Source organism: Myodes glareolus, chromosome 19, assembly GCF_982192425.1.
Source record: "Myodes glareolus chromosome 19, mMyoGla1.1, whole genome shotgun sequence".
NCBI classification, from domain to species: Eukaryota; Metazoa; Chordata; class Mammalia; order Rodentia; family Cricetidae; genus Myodes; species Myodes glareolus.
This window is the reverse complement of record NC_142044.1, coordinates 12,227,433-12,249,473: the sequence shown is the minus strand read 5'-3', so window position 1 is coordinate 12,249,473 and position 22,041 is coordinate 12,227,433. Positions and strand designations below refer to the sequence as shown.

The following is a 22,041-nucleotide window of genomic DNA, read 5'->3' as shown; positions in this document are numbered from 1 at the left end:
TTAACTAGCAGTCTTTATTTAACTAAGTTTTGTGAAATAAGATAATTAAGCAGCAGCAGATATTTATTAAAGGGATGGAGAATCATTACTATTGAGATAAGGAGAAGTGAACAATGTGCAAAGTACCAGTTACTAGTTATCAACCATTTATTAGACATAGCCAGCAGGACATCTTTCTCTTTTTCTCCTCGAATATTCTCAAATAAGACGTCTGCCTATCACTCCTTCATACAGTTTGTAGGTACACTTTTGTTAGTCCAAACCAATCAAACCAAGTGTTTTCCTACAGTATGTCAAAAAGGGTGATTACATAGATGTAAGCATAACACGATAATTTGCTGTTTATAAATAAAGGGTCAGTAGAAAGATGATTTGACAAAGGCTGAAAAATCAGGGCTATAGATTGTTCATGATGCCCAATGCATGGTATCTGTACCCATAGACACACACACATTCTCACAGTAGTTATTTAGTGACTTAAAAAGCCCCAATATCCCTATTTTATCAGAATCATAATTAAACATAATGAAAATATTAGACAATGATTTTTGGTAATGATTAGATAAACATTTTGCAATCATTATTTTATTTAACATTCTATATAGTATATATTAATCTATATTATTCATAAGGGAATCTAGGTTTAGAATTAAGAAGTTTATGCAAAATGACCTAGTTTTTCAATATAGAAAATGTCATCAAATACAAGTAGCATAACCCAGGATCTGCTCGCCTAGACCTGTGCTACATTCTGCTGCTGTCGGTTCTACCCCATAAGACCTGGGCAATTCTAGTCACAATCCTTTTATTTCTAAAAATACACATAAACTTCAAAGCTGTCAATAGAGCACAGCCCTGCTCCTCTTCTATTACTGGAATAACTGAGCTCAGGGTTTTGTAAAAGGGACAAAGAGTCATTACCTCCAGGCTGCCTCCAGGGTCACTGGAAAGAGAAGGACATGGTTTACCTTCTTTCTCTAACGAATTTGTCTATGACACTAGCAGAAAAGTGGGTCTCTGGAGGCATGCTCACAGGCTGGCAGGCTCAATAAAATCATCTCATCTTCTTTCTGAAAGGAGAGAAAAACGTTAGAGGTGACCAAATATCAGTGAAACTTGTGTCTCCTGGATTCTAACTATCAGCCTCATGTCTTTTGTTGCTGTGGAGTCTGGCTTTCCTGTTGTTGACTACTGAACAAACTCGGGCTTTAATTTATACTTTGAAATTTGTAATGCAAGGAAGAATACATTAGTTTATACTTATTGAAGATGATTTATATTTAGGGATACATTATTTATTCAACAGACTAAAGGATTTAATCTAATATCAGATGATCATATTTAGAGGGCACTGTGAAATTAAAATATGACATTTCTCTACACAGTTCCTGATGATGTGTTTGCCCAGAATTACATATGGAAAGGCTCTTATAATTTCAAAGGAAGGAAGCAGCCTATGACCCTGACAGTCACTAGCTTCAACGCCTCTACTGGGAGAGTCAATGCCACACTGAGCAACAGGGACATGGAACTGCTGCTTTCAGGTAACCGATTCAAAGTTAGCAAAAGAAGCTATACATCCAGGCATTTGCTTAGCCACACTCTACTACTGTGAGTTATTTCTCATGCTTGATTTAGATGGATGCCAGAATTTACTTAAAAGCAAGAATTTTGAAGGTTTGTAAAGGTGAGTGACTATTACTAAATAAAAGCAGAACTAAAATTGTGTAGTTATATGTCTTTAAGACTATTTCATGCAGAAAGTATTAGAGATCTTGTACTGGACTAGAACTCTCATTTGTCAAGATCGAATTATGATATTTTAGTATGAGATATATATTGCAAGTTTCTTTTATTATACAGTTATCCTGAAAATAATTACTAGCAAATTAGTTTGTGGTATAAATAAAATTGAAACAATTAATTTTGAAAATTACATAAACATTTTATGTGTTGTTGTACTATCCAATAAGTTCACTTATCAGAATTTAGTATACATTATATTTTTAAGTATGAATAATTACATGGGATAAATTAAAAAAGCTTAAATGTGCTTTAATTTTGTTTATGATTAATTTAACTTTTAGTTGTAAATAACATTTCTGTTTTCTCTAAGTTAGCAGAAAATAATCGGTGTTTGTTATAAAGTAACAACATTTCAAATATATCCTTATAAATATGCAGAAATGTAATAGTTTAAATTTTATTACTTTTCACTTACAGTGACTATATAATACAGTTATAACCATTCCCCATAAGTATTTTTGTCAGTACATTTATGTTTTGCTTATTAATTGTAGTTTACTTTAGGTCAAGGTTTGCATCTCTTTGCCTTGCTATTCCTGGCATATTCTTCTGGTACGTCCTTAATAGGTAAAGCAGTATATCAGTCAACAGGAGTCAAATTTTCACCAAGAGTCAATCATAATTTTTTGCTCACAGCCTGACTTATCATGAAGTATATTTACACTCTAGTTTATTCCAGCTCTCAGAATACCCGGGTATAAGAATCAGTGTATATATTTTTGCTTCTTGTGTTTCTATCAATGTTTGTGTTTATCACCTTAAGTTAAAACATAAGTTTCAAGGCATAGTGAAAACATTCTTTTACATAGGAGTTCTTCTCTGATAGAGCAGAGTGAAAAGACTCCACTATGGCAGTCTTGGATTTACCCCATTTCATCATGTATTTTACTTACAAAGGTGTCATATTTAGGAAGTGGTCTCCTGTGCCAAAGTGTCCAAGTGTACTTCCCACTTTGTCTTCTATATGGTTCAGTTTGGCTGTCTTTATGTTGACGTCTTTGATTCATTTGGATTTGAGTTTTGTTCATGGTGATAGATATGCATCTATTTTCATTCTTCTACATGTTGATATCCAGTTACGCCAGCACCATTTGTTAAATATGCTTTTTATTCATTTGATATTTTTTGCTTCTTTGTCAAAAATCAGTAGTTCAAAGGTGTGTGGATTAATATCTGGGTCTGCAATTCAGTTCCATTGGTCCTCCTGTCTGTTTTTATGCCAGCCAACACCAGGCTGTTTTAAGTACTATAGCTTTGTAGTAGAGTTTAAAGTCAGGGATTGTGATGCTTCCAGAAGTTCTTTTATTGTATTGGATTGTTTCGTGTATGGTGAGTTTTTTACTTTTCTATATTATGTGCATTTTCTACTTTAACATTTAGGGTTGTTAGAAATTCAGGTAAGATTTAATTTATAGTTTCAGATAAGAAACAGGTGTATATTGCATAGTATCAGTTATCATCTACGAAGTCATTCTTGACTTGGGACTTGCATTCTTCCTTTTTCATACTATTTGTTTTCCACAATATATTTACAAAGTTACTGATAATAAAGTGAATCACTACTATCTACAAAAATAGGTAACTGTGTGTATGTTTTTCAGGGGTCTACAAAAACCAGGAAGCTCGCCTAATGTTACATATATATCTTATTAAAGTACCAGCCCACGCTTCTGTGAAGAAAATGAAGGAGGAAAATTGGGCCATGGATGGCTTTGTAAGTGTAGTTCCTTAAAAGCATGTGGTTGATTCTAACAGCAAACAAACAGACTTATTATTATGGACTTAGAATGGCTTATGAAGTGGTCTGAGGAGGATTGATATGAAAAGCTCCCGTTGAAAAGGCGCTACGTTTTCACCACAGACACCCTGCATGTGAAGTGAATGGAGGATTCTAAGTGGATCATTGACATCAAGATGTCCAGTGCTTGGATCAGACCATATTTTATAGAAACTAAAATCGTGTATGTAGGATTAAATGAAAAAGATCTTCACTAGTAGGCGTCAGTAGGTTGTTTTCTCAGGAAAACACTCTCCATCCATTTTATTTTATCTTCTCTATTGTCATTTACAGAATGAGAAGTCATAAGTCTTTATTTTACACAGGTTCCTGAGTCGTCTCTCCACACTGTGATTCAATTTCTGCACATTGTTTTACATTTTAAATAATATACTTACTAGTCTATATTTATAAAATGGTGGTAAAGCAACACACAATCTCCTGTTTACCAATATCATAATTATTTAAAATTAGAATTTTTTCTTTTGTCTTTATGATAGAAGATTTGTATCGTGTGTTCATTGCATTGGGGGAATAGGAAAAAAAACAAAGGCGGATGTTCATTTTAGAATATATTGAATACTTATTCAGATATAAAAAATAAAGCTGAGGTCAGTTCTTATATTTAATTAGAACTCCAAATATTTTCAGGTTTCCGCTGAGCCTGATGGAGCTACTTACGTATTCCAAGGATTTATTAAAGGCAAAGATTATGGTCAATTTGGACTACAAAGACTGGGTAATATTTTTGTTTTTTATATTTATTTTCAAGTAATTTCTTTGGTACTATAGACACCATAGAAAGACATGCAGGATTCTTTACATTTTCACACTTACAATATCTTGAATTATGCATTATCAGGACTATGCAATTAGCCATTTGACAGTATTTAAAGAACAATCACATTGTTGAAATTATCCCTTCTTCAGGTAATAACTCTACAAAACTCAGTGTTTCATCAAATCTGCCATCAGTATGATAAGCTCTCTTGCCCCTAAGCAAATACAAAGAAGAAAAAGCGACAAAGATAACATGGTACTATTAAACTGTAAATTATTTTTACCTCTTCCCCTGAGAACTATACCACTTCTTTTCAGTTTGAGTATTAAAGCAAATTTCTTACTTCTGAGAAGATGTAGTGGCACTCGGAAAAACTTTAAAAGCCTGGAAGGAAAAATAACATTGAGAAATGGGCTCTTTTGAGAACCTGGCTCTTCTCAAATACACTCATTTCTCTGCTATGACGGACAAGTCTTTCTCGTTTTCATTTATAATCCTTCTGACATGGGCACACATATTTATTGATCTTCTTATATTTATAAATACATGTCTTTTGCTGTATATACTCTTGAGGTACGCTGTATTCCTTCCTTAAACTGGTGTATGGAGATATAAACAATGAATTATGACTCTAAAAGCTATCATTTAACATTTATCTTAACAAATCATGGCATTAAACTTTTGTATGATTAAACCTAGTCATTGGAGAAATAAATAGAGAAAGAGATATGATTTAAAAATAAGCAAGTGTGATAAGATTTATAAATTATTTAAAAAAATTCACCAAAATGCATAAAGTTGAAAAGTAGGTGAGAGAAAGCTAAAGAGAGCTGGAGGAAAGTATTGGCATAGATGTGATCAAAGCTTATTGTATAAATATATAAAATATTTAAATAAGAGATAAAATATAAAACTTACCATCTGTGTCACTAAATACATATTAATAAAAATAAAGAGTATATTAACTCTTTGTAAATAAAAATAATAATTTATTATTTCATGTACTATACCACCTAAATTGTGCTGTTTTGAAAATAGTATACAGCATTCACAGGTGTTGGCTGTTTAAACAGTAAAGTAACTGGATGCACGAATTTCAGATCACATGCCCTAGTACTTAAATAAACACTATATTTCAAACACAAGTATATAAAAAGAATTAGTTTCCTTAAGTAAAGCGCTATTATCTGCTCTTCATCTCCATTTCTCCCCAAAATCTTGGAAACCCTTTTTTTATCTCTTGAAAAATAGAAGAAAATAATTGGTAATTAAATATAGAAATCATTTATAAGCCTGAATTGATTTTTTGGTCCATGACTTACTTGTTTTATTTCCATTAGGACTGAATACTTCAGAAGGGTCAAATTCTTCGAATCAACCTCATGGTACAAACAGTAGTTCTGTGGCCATTGCGATTCTTGTGCCTTTTTTTGCACTTATATTTGCAGGATTTGGGTTTTATCTTTACAAACAAAGGTAAGATGTGGGCCTTCAGTGACAATATTTACCAAAACTTTCCTTTCATGTCATTTTCATTATGTTACCTCAACTCCACATTTCTGTTTTATGTGTTGTTAAAATCTGCGTGCATTGCTCTTATAATCCTTTGGCATCTTAACACTTACCCCAAGACCAACATATGCATAGCAGAAATCACTCTGTTACATTGCACACAATTCAACCTTACCACTCCTCATTTTGTCTTTAATTTTCTTGGCACATAATTTATTGTACATATTATTCATAAATTATTAATATTGATACTTTAGAGATACTGAATGTTAAGGTTTAACTTGAAAAGACACTAAATGCTAATAGATTTCTGGTGAAAAACTAGAAAGTTCAGGCTCACATGACAGTCTTGAGTAATTTTACCCTGGTTGACAGATGGTCATCCTCTAATTTGTCATTTACCTTCTGTTGTTTGAAGATTACTCAATGAATATGTTATATTTGTGATAGAGCAAATAAATAGTATTACATATAATTATTCACTCACATATATTCTATGTGTTACAGCTTTTTGGAGGACCTTCATTATTATACCTCTATTATTTGAAAAAATCCTTTATCAAGGAAAACTCTACAATCAAAGAATTCAATTAAATATATTTAAGTATATATATACACATTTACACACTTACCTACTTAAGTACCTTCTCTCCCAAACTGATGTGTTTATTTATATCTGTCTTGCTATCCAAAAACGAGTCATTTAATATTATATAGTTCTATAAAATATATGTATGTTTCATACACATATTAATAACTTTTATATCATACATATATTTATGTTTTGATATAATATATACATAATTTTAGCAACATTTCAAGTGTATAACACAATCCTATTGGCGACACTCACTATGTCATCTGAAGTTACAGGAGGCAAATATCAATCCAAAAGGAATATAAATTCATCATCTCCCCCACCACCTTCAAACTTCATCCAAATGCAAACAACTACAACTGTCACTTTTCTTTTTTGGATCTTTCACAAGAATTCGGTCATACTTGGTCTTATTTCCTAAGCACAGTAAATCTTTTAAGATTTTACTTGTGGTATCAATCATCACTGTTCAATTCTTGTTGGACAATGTTACATTGTGTGGGGTATTATTTTGTTGAATGAGTTCATTCCTAAATTGTTGGATGTTTGAATTGTCTCTACCATTGTTATTTTGAAAAATGCTCATATATACATTTGTGCATAACTTTTTTGTTTCTGAGGCATGTATTATTTCTTTTGAGAATACACTAAAGATCAAGATTGTTAGAATATATTTAATTCTGGTTTTAATTTATTGAGAGAACACAAAGTGGTTTTATAAAGCAACTACAACATTTTGTATTTTCAGTAATAATGGGTGAGCTCTTGACATCTCCTCTGATACTTTTTCTCATTTTTTGTTTAGCTTAATACTCTATAGTATCTGTGATAGTATGTTTGAAATAGTATTTAATTATAAATTTTATTTCTATTTCTTAGATTTCTGATAGCATCAAGTATCTTCAATTTTTATTTTACCATTTTCATCTCATCTCATCCAGCTTTTGAAGTTTCTTTACTCCTTCTCAAATCTTCACTTCTTCCTGTATAGAGGTTCTCAACCTATGGATCCTGGTCATATTGGCATATCAAATACTATGTATATTGGATATTTACATTATGATTGATAATAGTAGTTAAATTGTAGTTATGAAGTAGCAACAAAATAATTTTATGACTAGGGGTCACCACAATATGAGGAAATGTATTAACGTGTCTCAACAGTATGAAGGTTGTGAACCAATGATTTGCACTTGTTACACAGACACACACACACACAACCAAACGCATACATGCACACCCAAAATAAACAAAATTTTGAGCCCATTTAGAGTTGTTATGTAGATATGTTTAGGGCTGGTCACTTAGGATAGGAAAAATAATCATGGGACTTGTGCATAAAGAAGACTTATTCTGTCTTTCTTAGCATCCACTAATTGCTTGTAGCTCTCATCTGTGAGTGAGATCTTATGAAATTTCCCCTGTCAGCATTGGTATGTCAACTGGTACTTCCATTATTTGCTGTTGTTTTGCCAACCATGGAGCTGAGATTAATGGGGTGGCATTCCCTGCTGTGTTTAGAAGATACAAAAATCAAGCACTCTGGCCAACTGGCTCTTAAAATCTTTTTTTCCCCCATGATTTTCCTGAGTCTTAGCTGTAGGGACTGTGTTGTAGATTTACTAACTGGGGCTGGGCATCCCAGAGACTCTTATTTTCTGAATTTTAGGCAGATGTTGAACTCTGTAATATCTGTTTACAAACTGAATTATTTTGCCTTACTGATGATAAGTTATAACAGTTGCTACTGTATTCTAGACACGAAACCTCTATAAAATACAGAATTTGAATATAATGTCTTCCTTTCTGTAGGTTTTCTTTTTACTTTGTTAATACGGCATCTTTAAGTAGATAAGTTCCTTTTTTCTTTCCCATCATTTTCTCTGACTTTTGGTAGATATGCCATCTCTGAAAAATGATCACTGAATAGTGGGCTATGATGTCTTACCCACACCTTTTTATAAGATGGATAGATTTAGCACATACATTTAGGATTTGATAAAATTCAATAAAATCCATGTTCACAATGTAACATTTGGTTTTGTAAAACTTGGTGAAACCTTTTCCTTAATGATTTATCCTGAGGCTTATGGTGTGTAGTGCTTGCCCATGAACCAGGACATTCTGGTTACGGTCTCAATCATTTATAAATTAAGTGTGCTGTTGCGTGACAATAGTTTCAGCACAAGGACAGTAGAGGCAGGAGCATGAGAAGTTCATCGTCATCCTTGAATGCACAGAATTTGAGGCCGTCTTGAGAGACATGAGACAAAATTGTTTTAAGAAAATGTATTTTAATGTTGAGAATAGACAATTCTAGCACTTATTTTTGATTCCCATCGTTCTTGATAATTAATTACTCAATTAAAATAAAAGAGGAAAATGGTCATAATCTATCACATAGTTTTTATTTTAAGTATAGCTGATCAAAGAAAGTCAGGAATGGAGCTATAGTTATAGTAAAGAATTCACGTGACAAAAGAGCAGTTTAAGTAATGTTCCTACAAGAAGTAACTTAAATCTATGTTCCAAAGACTGCTTTAAAGTTTACATTCATTGAATTTACCTATATTTGAAATAATAACAGTACAAAAAAGTACTGGGGTTGTAATTTACATAATAGAATGTATATGTGTAAGAATAATGAAGTTGACAGGTGAAGAGAATAGTGTTAAATATAAATACAGTGTCAAGAATAAAATTTATTTTCATAATTAATATTTAGAAATAGGATATTCCAAGTCTTCGTTTTTCATAAAATATTAAGTACATTCTACAAAGTGTAAAATATAATTTGGATGGTGGTGGCGCATGCCTTTAATTCCAGCACTTGGGAGGCAGCGGCAGCTGGATCTCTGTGAGTTCGAGGCCAGCCTGGAACTAGTCCTGACAAGAGCAAGTTCCAGGACAGGCACCAAAGCTACAGAGAAATCTTGTCTCAAAAAACAACCAAAAAATACAATTTGGGATGGAGAAATAATTTATAAGCATTAGTTAAAGGACCAAGAACTTAGAAACTGCCAGATGGCAGCTTACACCAACCCTAGACTCCATTTTATTTTAAATAACAGCAAGTGGATTAATTATCAGCAAATGATGGGAAATATTTTTATTACAGAGCTGTCAGCAAAAACTTTTATTTATCTTTTTTTTACTTTTAACATCTTATTTGCTTTTATATGTACAATTTGAAAATGAAGCTAAGACTTGCACGTATGGGCTAACTAAATTAGCTTTCTGGTTGGCAAACCTTTGCTATCTATTCTTCATGAAGTTCCATTTTCTGCATTAGGATAGAATTGCATTCTTCTTTTTTCTTTGTGTCTCAAGCAGAAGAGCCTTTTCCCGACTGTCTTTCCTAAAATAATTTTGAGTTTATTTTCTTATCACATTTACTGATTTCTTTGAGCCATAACAATTTTTATAATCTATTCTTCTTGTTTAATTTATCCATAATGATTGTTTTATATCACTTCAATTTAAATCCATAAGAGTAATTACATTATATGCTTTGAAAGTATATTATACATTCAAGGTCAAGAATGGTGTCTAGAACATAAACAGATGCTAACTAAGTATATAATAGGTGAATTTATGGGAATGAAAAGATACATTATTATGATTTATTATATTGTATATAAATAGTAATTTATTTTAATTTCTTCAGAAAATTTCAGTGTTATATCATTCATTTTTATTTATATAATTCTTATAGGTGCTTTTTAAAATTATTGAGTGAATTTACTATTCCTTAATTATAATTTTAAATGACATTCTAAGTGACATTATCTTCTACCAGTGATAATGAAAGTGTATTATTTTAACTTTAGTCTACTGTTTCTCAAAACACCCTAACATGTAACTATCAATGTTGTTTTTATAAACAGGACTGCACCCAAAACACAGTACACAGGATGTTCTGTTCATGAAAATAACAACGGCCAAGCTGCCTTTGAGAACCCCATGTATGACACCAATGCCAAGTCTGTGGAGGGGAAGGCAGTACGATTTGACCCCAACTTGAACACAGTTTGCACAATGGTATAACACGGCAACACGTTGCCTTCTTCAGAATCCTGGAAATCGACACACTGAACAGTGCACTTTTAGTTCACTGCTAAACAAAGCACACTTTTCAGGACTTGCTGGGTCACCTTTTCCTGAGGAATGACAGAGAAGAGTGGTTTTTTTTTTTCATAAACTGGATCAAAATTCTTCTTCATGTGTACCATGGAGAGTTTTACAGAGATCTGGCTGCACTCTGGGAGTGCTTGCTCACAGTTTATTTGCTTTTTTTAAAAAGGAGATTATTCTAAAACATAAACTTATTTGCATATATTGGAGGAGCATCCACTATCAGTATTTCTGTGCTTTATAAACTATATTAGAGGAACTGGGTTAAAAATGATATAGGGTAGAAATAAGAGCTATACTTACCAGAGTCAATAGGTCACTGACTTCTCTTTGCTGTCATAAGCTACATCCCACCCACATGTCTGTAGTTTGTACCACATATCTGCAATTCATTCTTGTTTATCCTGGGCATTATTTTTCCTCATTTTCTTGGATATTTTGGAATGATACACATCTTTAAAAAATAATGAGCTAATTGATGACACAGAAGAAATAAGGTTGGTTGCCCACTCCAATCTGGCATTCTGAATTTATTTTTAAAAAGCAGTTACTACTAATTTAAAATCATTTTCAAGTTCCTGCAAATGGCAAGGTCATTGTGTGACCTTTCTTATTTCTCTGTTTTCAAGGAAAGAGTTTTATCTATTGGGTATAGAATACTCTTTACATGTTTGCCTCAATATGCATTGTCATCTCAACAGTATTTAGTCTCGAAAATCTGTAAAGAAGCCTATTTTGACATTAACTTGATATCATTATTTTTTTAAGCAAGCACTTCAATGGTTTTGATAGAGTAAGTCAATTACATCTGCATTTAATTTATGATGTCTGCCTATCCTTCTAGCTGAACTTTTGATTTTACCACTTTTGATACTTTATAGTTTCTTTGATCAAAGAAGTACAACACATTCTGATCTACCCCTTAACTTAATGACCAAAAAAAAAAAAGTTCTTTCAGATTAACAGTATAAATTTGATTCCCAAATATATGTGTTTCTCAAATTTTCACAGGTTTTGAACGTTCTGTCTATACCCTATTTTTTAAGAAGTAGGTATCAGGTACAGCCAGTGTTTCTCATTGTCTGATTAAAACAAGTTTATATGTTATTGTTAGCTCATTTAAAGCTACATCATGTAGTACTGTTGGCGTTTTTATTTCATAGGGCATTGTCTTAGTCTTTATTTTTATCGTGTTTCATTTCACTGAATAAAACACATATCCATTGTGGACTCTATGTTGTTTTCCATTTCAAATAGGGATTGTTCTGTGAAGGGTCTTGCTTTTTGTATCATGAGACAAGAGTGCCTACAAGAAACCATTGCAGCTGGGAGCACCGCTTGGAGCTATCTCTACATTTAGTGAATTTCTTGTAAAAACACTTTGAGATACATTGTTTTGGAAATTCATACAATTTTCTCAACATTGTATTCTACTGACAGGATGCGGTTTTAAATTTTATGCCATCTGTTATTTATTCTTGTTTATTCAAATGACTGCAATAACAATGATTCACTCACTAATGTTAAGGTTAATACGTTTAAGATCTTGTTTAAACAACGTTTCTTCTGCAACTGGCTACTCCTCTTATATTAATGCATACACTTTTGTAAAGAAGTATATTTTTATGATAAAAGATTTGTAAAAGTATGATGTAAATTTTCAGTGCAATGTAAACAAATAAAAAAGGATAATTGCTTTTGTAAAATGTGTATTCTTTTCAAACTGACATAATGCTCTTCTGGTTAGTAAAAGCAAGGCACAGCCTTGTTTTTCCTTGGTGCTTTTAAAAATGTTCCCCAATTGCATGCCATATTTATGTTACTCCAGGTAGTAAACTATAGTTTCTCCCTCTATTTTCTACTTATAAATGTGACAATCTTTTGTAGGAAAATAGAATCCCAATAAATGTAATTAGTTCTGCTACCAATCAAAGGCTCACTCTAGGGGGCCCCTATAATATGATCCGTTGACAAGAGTTTTTGTAAACTAAAGGTATTTTATTGACTGCTAGGCAAGAAGTGAAACAGACATGGTCAGGCCACCTTTTCATTAGGAAGAAGAAATGTATGGGGAAGGAGAGTTCATGCTGATAGATGACTTCATGGTAAAATGGGAAGTTTTAAAGATTTGTTTAGGTGACCAGCTTCTTTCGCTGCTAGTGTATTCCTCACTGAGGAGGTGTCCTATTCTCTGTGGGGTCTTTAAATTTGGTGTTATAAAACAAGATGCCCTTTTACTCCTTCACAAGAGGACATCTTTAGGTCAGGCTCATCTGAGGAAGTTGAGGTTTTATCTCCTTTCTGGAAGGTTATAAAGATTTCTCTTCAAAACTCATCTAGACAAATCTCTGACACATGGTTCAATAATATTTTTCTAATTGGTCAGTGCTAAAAAGCCTGACTTAGAGAAGTCCTCAAATATGACTTTAAGTGATACCGTACAAATTTACACATAATGGGAATGTGTAAATACTTTGGTAATATATTTTATTAAAGATTCTTTTGCTTTAAGAAGTTACATAGATAAGAGCTCAACAGCAGCTACATACCACCCAAAGATAAATATTTTTAAGTAAATAAAGTAATTCCACACATGAATGAAAAATGTACACATTGTGTTCTGGGAAGTTATTGTATCTGTAATGTTATGGTCATAATACATTGATTAATTCAAAATTACTAAAGCAATTCCATGGCCTAAGAGGAAGTCTGTATTTTTGAGTCTTTGTGTCCTTTCTCCATTCCAGCCTGAATCTTTCATTCTTTATTAACTGTGTAACTCCTTCTTTTATTCACAATTTTAGTATATTTTCTTTTTTCCTTTGTATTTTTTATTTGCCTTTGTGCTCTGTTTCCTCTGTTTTTTTTTCTATTTTGATGGCTCTCTTGATATGTGTCTTCTTCTACATATTTTCCAGTCTTTTAGTTGTTATTTATTTAAAATTTTCTGCAATCTTTGACTTTTCACACTTCATAGTATTTTCATGGAGATTTAAAATAATAATTGTAGTGTCTTGTTTCACTTTTTAAATACTTAAAATAATTAAACATGTAAGTCTCACCCAGAGTCTTTTGATAAAAAGGACTGTGTAGCAATTCTGGTGAAGATTTGCTTTGTCATGTAGTACGTTCACAAGTGAGGTGGTAGAAAAAAGGGACATCATATAGATTAAAAGGTCAGTAAGGAGTGTTAAACTTTTTAAAGGAAAATCAGAACATACTGCTTATTAAAGCATTAACTTTTGAATATTTATAAATTTGAAGTAAGCACAGTTTAAATAATATTAAAAAACAATAGTTTATGCCAGTAGAGAGAGGCCCATACTGCCCAGCTATATGATCTGAGCTTTGTTCTTAGGACCAACATAAAGGAAGGAGAGAATCACCTGCCATCTCCACATGAGTGCTGTTGCATGAGAGCGAGAATGCACATACACACACACACACACACACACACACACACACACACACATACACATTGGAACTTGAGATTTAAAAAGATTGATTTCTTTTTTCCAGGATGACTAGAGGTAAGGGGATATTAATCTAAGAAGACATACATGTTGTAAAACTTGAGAAATAACTTTCTGTCATCACTTTCATGAGTTTAGTATTCTGAAGTTTTTATGAGTAGACTTAGAAGCTGTTGGGGAATAGAAGGAAACACCAGACATTTGGTTGCTTTCTTCAGAACAGAAACAATGGAAGTAGTGAATACAGGCCAGAAACTTTCCCAACTTTAATAAGTCCCTCTGTGTAGAATGTTTATTAGTCTTGTAAAAAGTAAGAACATCTATATTCAAATCATACCTCAAAATATAAAGCAAGAAATTCTTGTTTAAACTTTCACATGTCCCAAACTTTTTTGTAACTATTAGCATGGCTCTGAAAATAGAGGTGGTCTTTTTCTACTTCCCATGTAGATTAGATCTATGTAAGACTCTCTTAGTGTCCGCATTGTTGTCTAAGTTCTCTGGGACTGTGTTTTGTAGGCTGATTTTCTTTGCTTTATGTTTAAAAAGACAAGATCTCCTGAGTAAATTGGGAGCATGGGGAACTTGGAGGACGGCTAAAGGGGAAAGGGGAGCAGCAGGGAGGAGAGCAGAGAAAAATATAGAGCTCAATAAAAAAAATCAGTAAAAAAAATAAAGAAAATAGAGTTGGTCTTATCACTATGAGCTTCTTCTAGACTCCCTTTGACCTGCAGACCTTGTGATCCCTGTCAAAGAATTCAGACACACAGGGGTAATGTAGAAGACAGGTATTCTTTTTTCTGGAGTGAGATGGAGCACTATTAAGGTGAGAATGGAAAGTGGACCAAGAGAGCTTTGTGATATCTTCCCATGAAAGACACTGCCCTGTCCAGGTATCAGCCCATTTGTATTGCCACTTACAATATGGTTCTATTGTCTCTTCTGTTTTTTCCCAGAAATCGTATAACTAAAAACTGATCTTATATAGTATTTTAATTTTAGTTTAGGCTTAGTGTTATATTGTCATCAATTGGTGATTCTCATTCTGGCTGTTCAAAGCATAACATATCTATTTAGGTCTATGATAGCCTTAGAGCCCATTCCTAACCAACAATCCTGTTATTCTAACCATGTTAAGTCAAGGTTTTTTTAAGTTGCTGATGATGACAGGTCAACCTCAGTGACAGAAAAGCCTTCTAATATTTTATTGACTATCTAACATTCTCCCCATCAAGACCTATTGCTCTAAAATCTATTAGGAGATGTGAGTTCAGTTGGTATGTCCATTTCTGGATGAAACAAAACATAGAAGGTTTTCAGGTCTGTATATTTGCTGACTCTTAGACCACAGAGAACAATGAATGGTACTTAGATAGATGGAATTAAACTGTCACAGGACCATCATGGTGAGTAAATTAAAGGAGATAAAATTAAATTAGATCAACAGTGCCGAAAAGCGAATATTATCCTTACTGGGATTCTAATAGGTTGGTCCTGTTTCCAACATGTAAATCTGAAAATCCAGTTTCAAATCTAGACAACAGAAAGTAAGGTAGTGACTGATGGGGTTCAAATCTGATTACATAAATCATGTAAACATATGAGGTATTAGTGAAATGTTTAGGAATATACCCATGACCTTAACCTTGGTAATGTGTAATGCAATACTCCAACTGAACAGCCATAGGAATATTATCTTATTCATAAGCACCACCCTTAGTTATTTTTTTGTTTTGATAAATATTCTATAAATCCTGGGATTATGCTAAATTCTTTGTTAAAATTTCTAGACATATTCTTATGCTTCAGTAATATGCATCTTAAAGACTTGTCAGTTTCTGGTAAATGTAATACAGAAATCTTTTATTAAACATACTTTCTAAATCTTTGATGACTTCTTGCTAGCCATTTTATCATTCTTTCCTCAACTGTCCCATGTGTTTCCTAGATCCATTCCCATGTCCCTACTCCAAACAATTCTTTCGCTTACCCCGGGACAATTTTTCTTCTATTAAGTTGCCTTGATATAAGGGATTTTGCCTTGTCTTATTGTATCTTGCTTTGTCCTGTTTGACTGTGGTCTCTATGAAGAGACAGAAGGGGAGTGAATCTGGAGGAGAGAAGAGGTGGGAGAGCTTAGGGGATCTGAGGGAGGTAATTGTACAGGAAGTAGTCATATGAAAAGAATGTATTTTTAATTTTAAAAAGGAAATGATACCAAAAAAGAAAAGTGAAAGTAAAAATTTAAAAAAAGCAAAGTATTAATATATTTTTGTCCCTTCCTATATTTATGTTTATGGGGGCATCCACCTGAGCATGTTCAAGCAATCAGGAGCCACATTTAATAAAAACTGTCCCTTGCTCCCCCAAAGTCATTACCTGTCCATATCTCCTCAGTTATTGAGTGGAGTGGAGGCTTAAGAACCTTTTCATCCTCCACGCTAAAATGTTGACTTGCTTGATGTTATACAGGTCTTATGTAAGCAACAAGAGCTTCTATGTATTCATGAGTATAGCAGCTCTGGCATATCCAGAAGATACTGTTGTTCTTCAGTCTTTTCTAAACTTAGGCTCTTAAAAATATCCCTTCCATCTTTTGTAATAATCTCTGAGCCTTCACGATAGGATAAGAAAAAGATGTCTCATTTGTAGTTGAGTGCAAAACAGGCACTTCTCTGCACTTGGTTCAGTTGTAAAACTTTGAGCAGAGGATTTAATTTATCAGTCTCTCCTCTTGTACCCCAAGTAAGGGGAATTTGTCCATAATTTCTCATTAAGGTTTCATATCAAAGCCGATATTTATTAACCTGATCATTCCCCGAAAACCCTTAATATATTTTCTATCACCAAGAATTGGCATGGTCTGGACAACTCTTCTATGTTCAACTGAGATAGCACTATGCCCTTACTTGTAAGGAATCCTAAGTAGAAGGCTGAGGAAGATGCCTTGGGCATTAAAACTTTACATTATCTGTCAGGGAATTTCATGTTTTATTGGTAGTCTGGGGTCTCACTCAATGAAGGGAACAGATGAGATCACCTGTGTTAATATCATATGTTTAATATATGTTAAAATGCCATTTCACTGTACTGTTTAGTCATTTGAGGACCTAGGTAGGTCCTTCCCAAAAGTATGAGCTCTGTCTTTAAAACATCAGGGAAGGACACCATTGGCAAGTTGTCTATTCCATCCTTGAGCATCAGCTCATTCAGTGCCAAAACCAAACTGATTCTTAGAAGCAATGGCAGTGCACATAGAACATCTTTAGAAGCTAGGCCTGTTGACTATTGGACAATAGAAAGTGTTTGTGTTCATAATGTGTAGGCATCAAGGAGCACCGAACATATAAATAATAGCTGCATTTGTAACATCAAATGCTTGAACCACTGGGTAGTCTCCTTTAGACATTTTAACAGACTCTCTGGAGTTTAACAGGGAGGCTGGTGCAGTTAAAAGCCCCTAACAAAGGAATTTGCTGATGAGTGCTTGAAATTCCATTAAGGGTTCCATCATGAGAAAAGAGAGTAGTGAGAAGAAGCACAACAGTGCTTTAATCTGTATCTTTGTCGTTGTCTTTTCTGTATTTGACATATGATTGGCACACACTTATGAGTTAAAGAGGAGATCTATCAGCAATGAGTCGTTTTCATTGACAGACAGGCAATCCTAGCTGTTACTGTCATTTTTGTAAGGTGTGAAAAATAATTTGGTACCCCCACTTTTGGTGGTAAATCTGTCCTATAGAAAAGATGATACTTAGGTATCACAAGAAAATTATGAGCGAAGATTAAGTTAAACATAAACAATAAAAATGTGAAGTAAACAGTAATAATGAAGATCTCCATGACTTACGGTGCCTTATGACAGGGCGGAAATTAGCTAGGTGGGAAAAACTAAGCTGAATACTGGAAGAGCGAAGGGTGCAGTCAGAGAAAAGCCAAGGAGCTGCCGGAGACAGACGCAGGATGGAATCTTGCAGGTAAGCTACAGTCATGTGGTGATAAACTGATTGATATAAATGGGTTAAATTAATATGTAAGAGTTAGCCAAAAAGAAGATAGAGCTAAGGGGCTAAGCAGTGATTTAATTAATATAGTTTCTGTGTGAGTATTTTGGGGCTATGCAGCTGGTAACCAAGTGGCCTCTTGCTACAACTGAAGGGATTTATCAGCTGTAGGAGTTCCCTCATAGAAATTTTGGGTTCACTTATGTATACAATCATATCATCTGCAAATGTGAAATTTTGACTTCTTTCCAATGACACAGGTAAATCCTATATTTAATGATATTCTATATGTACAGAAGGAAAATCAATACTCTTTTGGCTTAAAATAATTATTCTGGCAACCTGTGATTCAATTTAAAAAAAATTGAAAATTGACATTTGGCCTGAGGCTTAAAATCATGTTTTGTTTATCTACACAGAAAATAGTCACTGACCTGTGATTGCGTTAGAAATTACCATCCATTTATAATGACTGTAAATAGTAGATTTGATATTTTATGAACCACTTAATCGAAAAAGAGTGAATCTTTTTTGTAAACAAGTCTCAAATGTTGATGTATTCAGTATTTGATACTTATTTCTGTAATGGATTCAGCAATAACTATATTTAAAAACAATTTAGCTTCCAACAATGCTGGCATACTGTCACTTCAAAGATAATAACCCACAAAACTATTTTGATAACCCCCCCAAAAAAGTGAAGGTTTTGCTCAATGTTGGACATGGATATTATCTTCAAGGAATTTTCTTTGAGAAACAATGAGGTGAATCTGTATAGACTTTGTTAGGTCTGTGAAAAAAATAATAATGGAAGATCTTATAGCAGTGTTGTAACATTTATTTTGAAATCCTGAATTTTTCTAATTGTGATGGGTGAGGAAGCAGTGTGAGAAGGATGGAATTGGAACTGTTTATTTCTCTATGCAGGACTCCGTGCATCACAGCCAGCCGAGAGCAGAGTCATATATCTTTCTGCATCCCTGTGTAGGAATGTGAGCAAGTACACACAGGCAAACAAGCCAGCACCCACCTCAGCTCACCATTGTCCTGACACAGGACACCAACATCTTTGTGACCATGTTTCATCACATTGCAAATCCAGCCTTTTCAACCTTCCCAATGCTATGGCCCTTAATATGTTTCCTCATGTTGTGGTAACCCCAACCATAAATTATTTTGTTGGTACTTTATAACTGTACTTTTGCCACTGTTATGAATCGTACTATACACATCACATATGCAGGATGTCTGGTAGGTGACCCCAAAAGTGCTGTGATCCACAAGTTGAGAATCCCTGAATGGTACAACTCTTCTAACCTATACTCCCAAGGACACACTTCCAGGCTTTTTCACAGTAAAGTAAAATTTGTTGTAGGAGCTATGCACATCCTAACTACTGAATATATGCAATGTTGTCCTGACAATATTAGTAGATGCCTTCTTTCTTCCATATGCTGTTATGTAGTAGTGCCATGTCTAAAATAGGAAACTTTCCATTTTCTATCACACGTTCTGCCTATCATGACAGAGTTTTAGTAACCAGTATACAATTAAAGCAGAGATGACAATGATTTTCCATTTTGAAGCATTTCCGTGCTTCAAATACTAGAAAGCATGAATAGAACTATAAAACAAAATCTTCCTCTTTCTCTGATTTTCATGTTCATAATTTAGATGAAGTTCTGTATTGATTTTCTGCTTATCCATGAAAAAAGTTTTGTGCATACAGAAGCCCCTATTAGCTCAAGGAGTTTATTCAAATAATAATACCAGAACACATATAAAATAACAAAATATTCCTATTTATTGAAGTATTATTTGACACAGTATGGTTGAAATAAATTGAGAGTGGTTCCACATGCTACACACTCTACTTCACCATTATATGCATGAAATCTAGTTTCCTCCATTACATATAGATTCCTACTAGACATGGGTAGCTGAGATATTTCTGGAATAATTTGTCATAAGTTGTGAACTAAACACCAAACATATTTTAGCTTAACTGGAAAAGAAATAAAGGCTCCTCATAGTGATAGAAATAAGGAAATTTACCATTTTTTGATTTGGCAATTTTTGTGTTTTGTCTTTGTATAGAATTTTGGTGAAACATTTTTCTGGGTTAATTTACAATGAACATCTAATAATAATGGTCAGATTCATAGTTAACCAGAAAATGTCATAGCCCATCTACTGTGCCTTGCTGCCTTACAGAAAACCAAATACTCGATAGTTGTACTGAGAGAGCCACTGGATGGAAGAGGCTGATCTTTCTGTCTATCACGTGTGTTTTCCTTTGGACTGAATGTAACTATTACCTGCAAGAAAATTTCACCTCACCAAAAAACTGAATTGTTTCTGCTTTTCCTATTGATTTAAAATAAAGGCTATAAAACACATGAGATATGACTTTTTGCAAATCCTATTAAATGCCTTAAAATAAGATTACTAGTACAAACATTCATATCTTACCATGAAGATTTTTGATGTGTACCTCAATTTCATGTTAAATATATATATATACATATATATAATAAATTAAATTATAAATTAAAAATGAATATTTAGGAAAGATGTTAACTGGTATAAAAAATTGGTAAGTTTGGTGCTTGCAGAGAAGATAGTATTAAAAGAAGTAGTTATAAGAAAACATGTGTACATGGTATAGTTGTGAAACTATAGAGATAAGATTAATATATCTTTAAAAAAAGAATTTCTGCATTAAAATTTTCAGCTCTGTACATCCACCTAAAGCTTGATGTGTCAATCTAAAAAGCATTCAAAATTTTCTGACAGACATTCCCATTGATTTTATTCTACATAGTAGTTCACCCATTATCAGTCATGTTAATAATTCCATCATTTTTCATTCACAAAGCTAGCGTATGACTCTGAAATGTCAATTTGGCATTGCACTATTATCCTTTCACTAATTCACATGTCCAAAGTAACATTTTCTTTTTCTGAATTTGTTAATACAGTTGCTTCGAAAACATACAGTCTTACGTCTTATCTAGCTCTTTTAGAATATAACTTTTATTACCAGCCACAGAAGTTTTAAATTTGTACCTTTTTGTCACACTGACTTATGGTATGAATAGAATAGAGAAAACAACTGACCTTAAAACAGAATGCTGAATGTAATGTGTGGTTTTAAGTTGACTTAGTGAAGGGTGGATAAGAAGTAAGTAGACAACAATGGAGAATTGACTGAATTAAGAGATGCTTGTGTGTATCTGTGGGGGGAACTCCACAGTAGATTTACATCTGGGAGACCATTCAGGAGGAAAAGTTGCCCTTGATGTAAGTGGAACTATCTAATTTTAAGAACTATGGAGAGAATTAAATGGAGGAAAAAAAGACAAGAATTTAATCAAGTAACTCAAATATTTTCTCTCCAGGTTTTTTGGCCCCACTTCTATGTATGCTACCTAGCTCATCCTCATACTTTCCACTGTTTTGAATGGAAATTCTGAAACCATTAGCCAAATAGATCTCCAGTTCCTTAAGTTGTTTCAATCAAATATTTGCTCAGACTTACATATAAGTGAATAGCACTCAAAATTTTGGAAGAAAAGACTGGTGGAACTCAGTGAGCTCAAGCTGAACCTGGTCTGCATAGCGAGTTCTAAGATAATTATAACTGATTAGGGAGACCTTAAAAACATACAAACAAAAACAAACAAATGTGATTAGCACATAAAATTGTTACTATCAGAAAGGTGATGGTTGTGGCTACTTGATCATGTAATTTGGAGGAATTTGGTACTGGTTTATGCTCAAGTTTTGAAAATTTTTGAGAGGCAGAGCAGAGAGAGTATAGAATCATATAAGCAGATACTAATGGGTCATTTTGATGGAATCTAGAAAATAAAAATATCAACCAAAAATGCAGATAATAAAGACAATGTTTGTGAGACATCACATAAAAATAGAACTTTAAGGGAACTGAA

The 22,041-nt window shown here is 33.3% G+C and overlaps 1 protein-coding gene across 1 annotated transcript in view; it reads left to right on the top strand.

The window, feature by feature from the left end:
* Csmd3 (CUB and Sushi multiple domains 3) overlaps nt 1-12,314 on the top strand; it is a 1,053,984-nt gene extending 1,041,670 nt beyond the window's left edge. Inside the window, exons 67-71 of the mRNA XM_087898772.1 lie at nt 1,386-1,544; nt 3,408-3,520; nt 4,235-4,322; nt 5,705-5,840; nt 10,362-12,314. Of these exons, the coding sequence (XP_087754898.1) occupies nt 1,386-1,544; nt 3,408-3,520; nt 4,235-4,322; nt 5,705-5,840; nt 10,362-10,521 (656 nt within the window). The 3' untranslated portion in view covers nt 10,522-12,314. The remainder of the gene's footprint in view (nt 1-1,385; nt 1,545-3,407; nt 3,521-4,234; nt 4,323-5,704; nt 5,841-10,361) is intronic.
* The last annotated feature ends 9,727 nt before the right edge of the window (nt 12,315-22,041 follow it).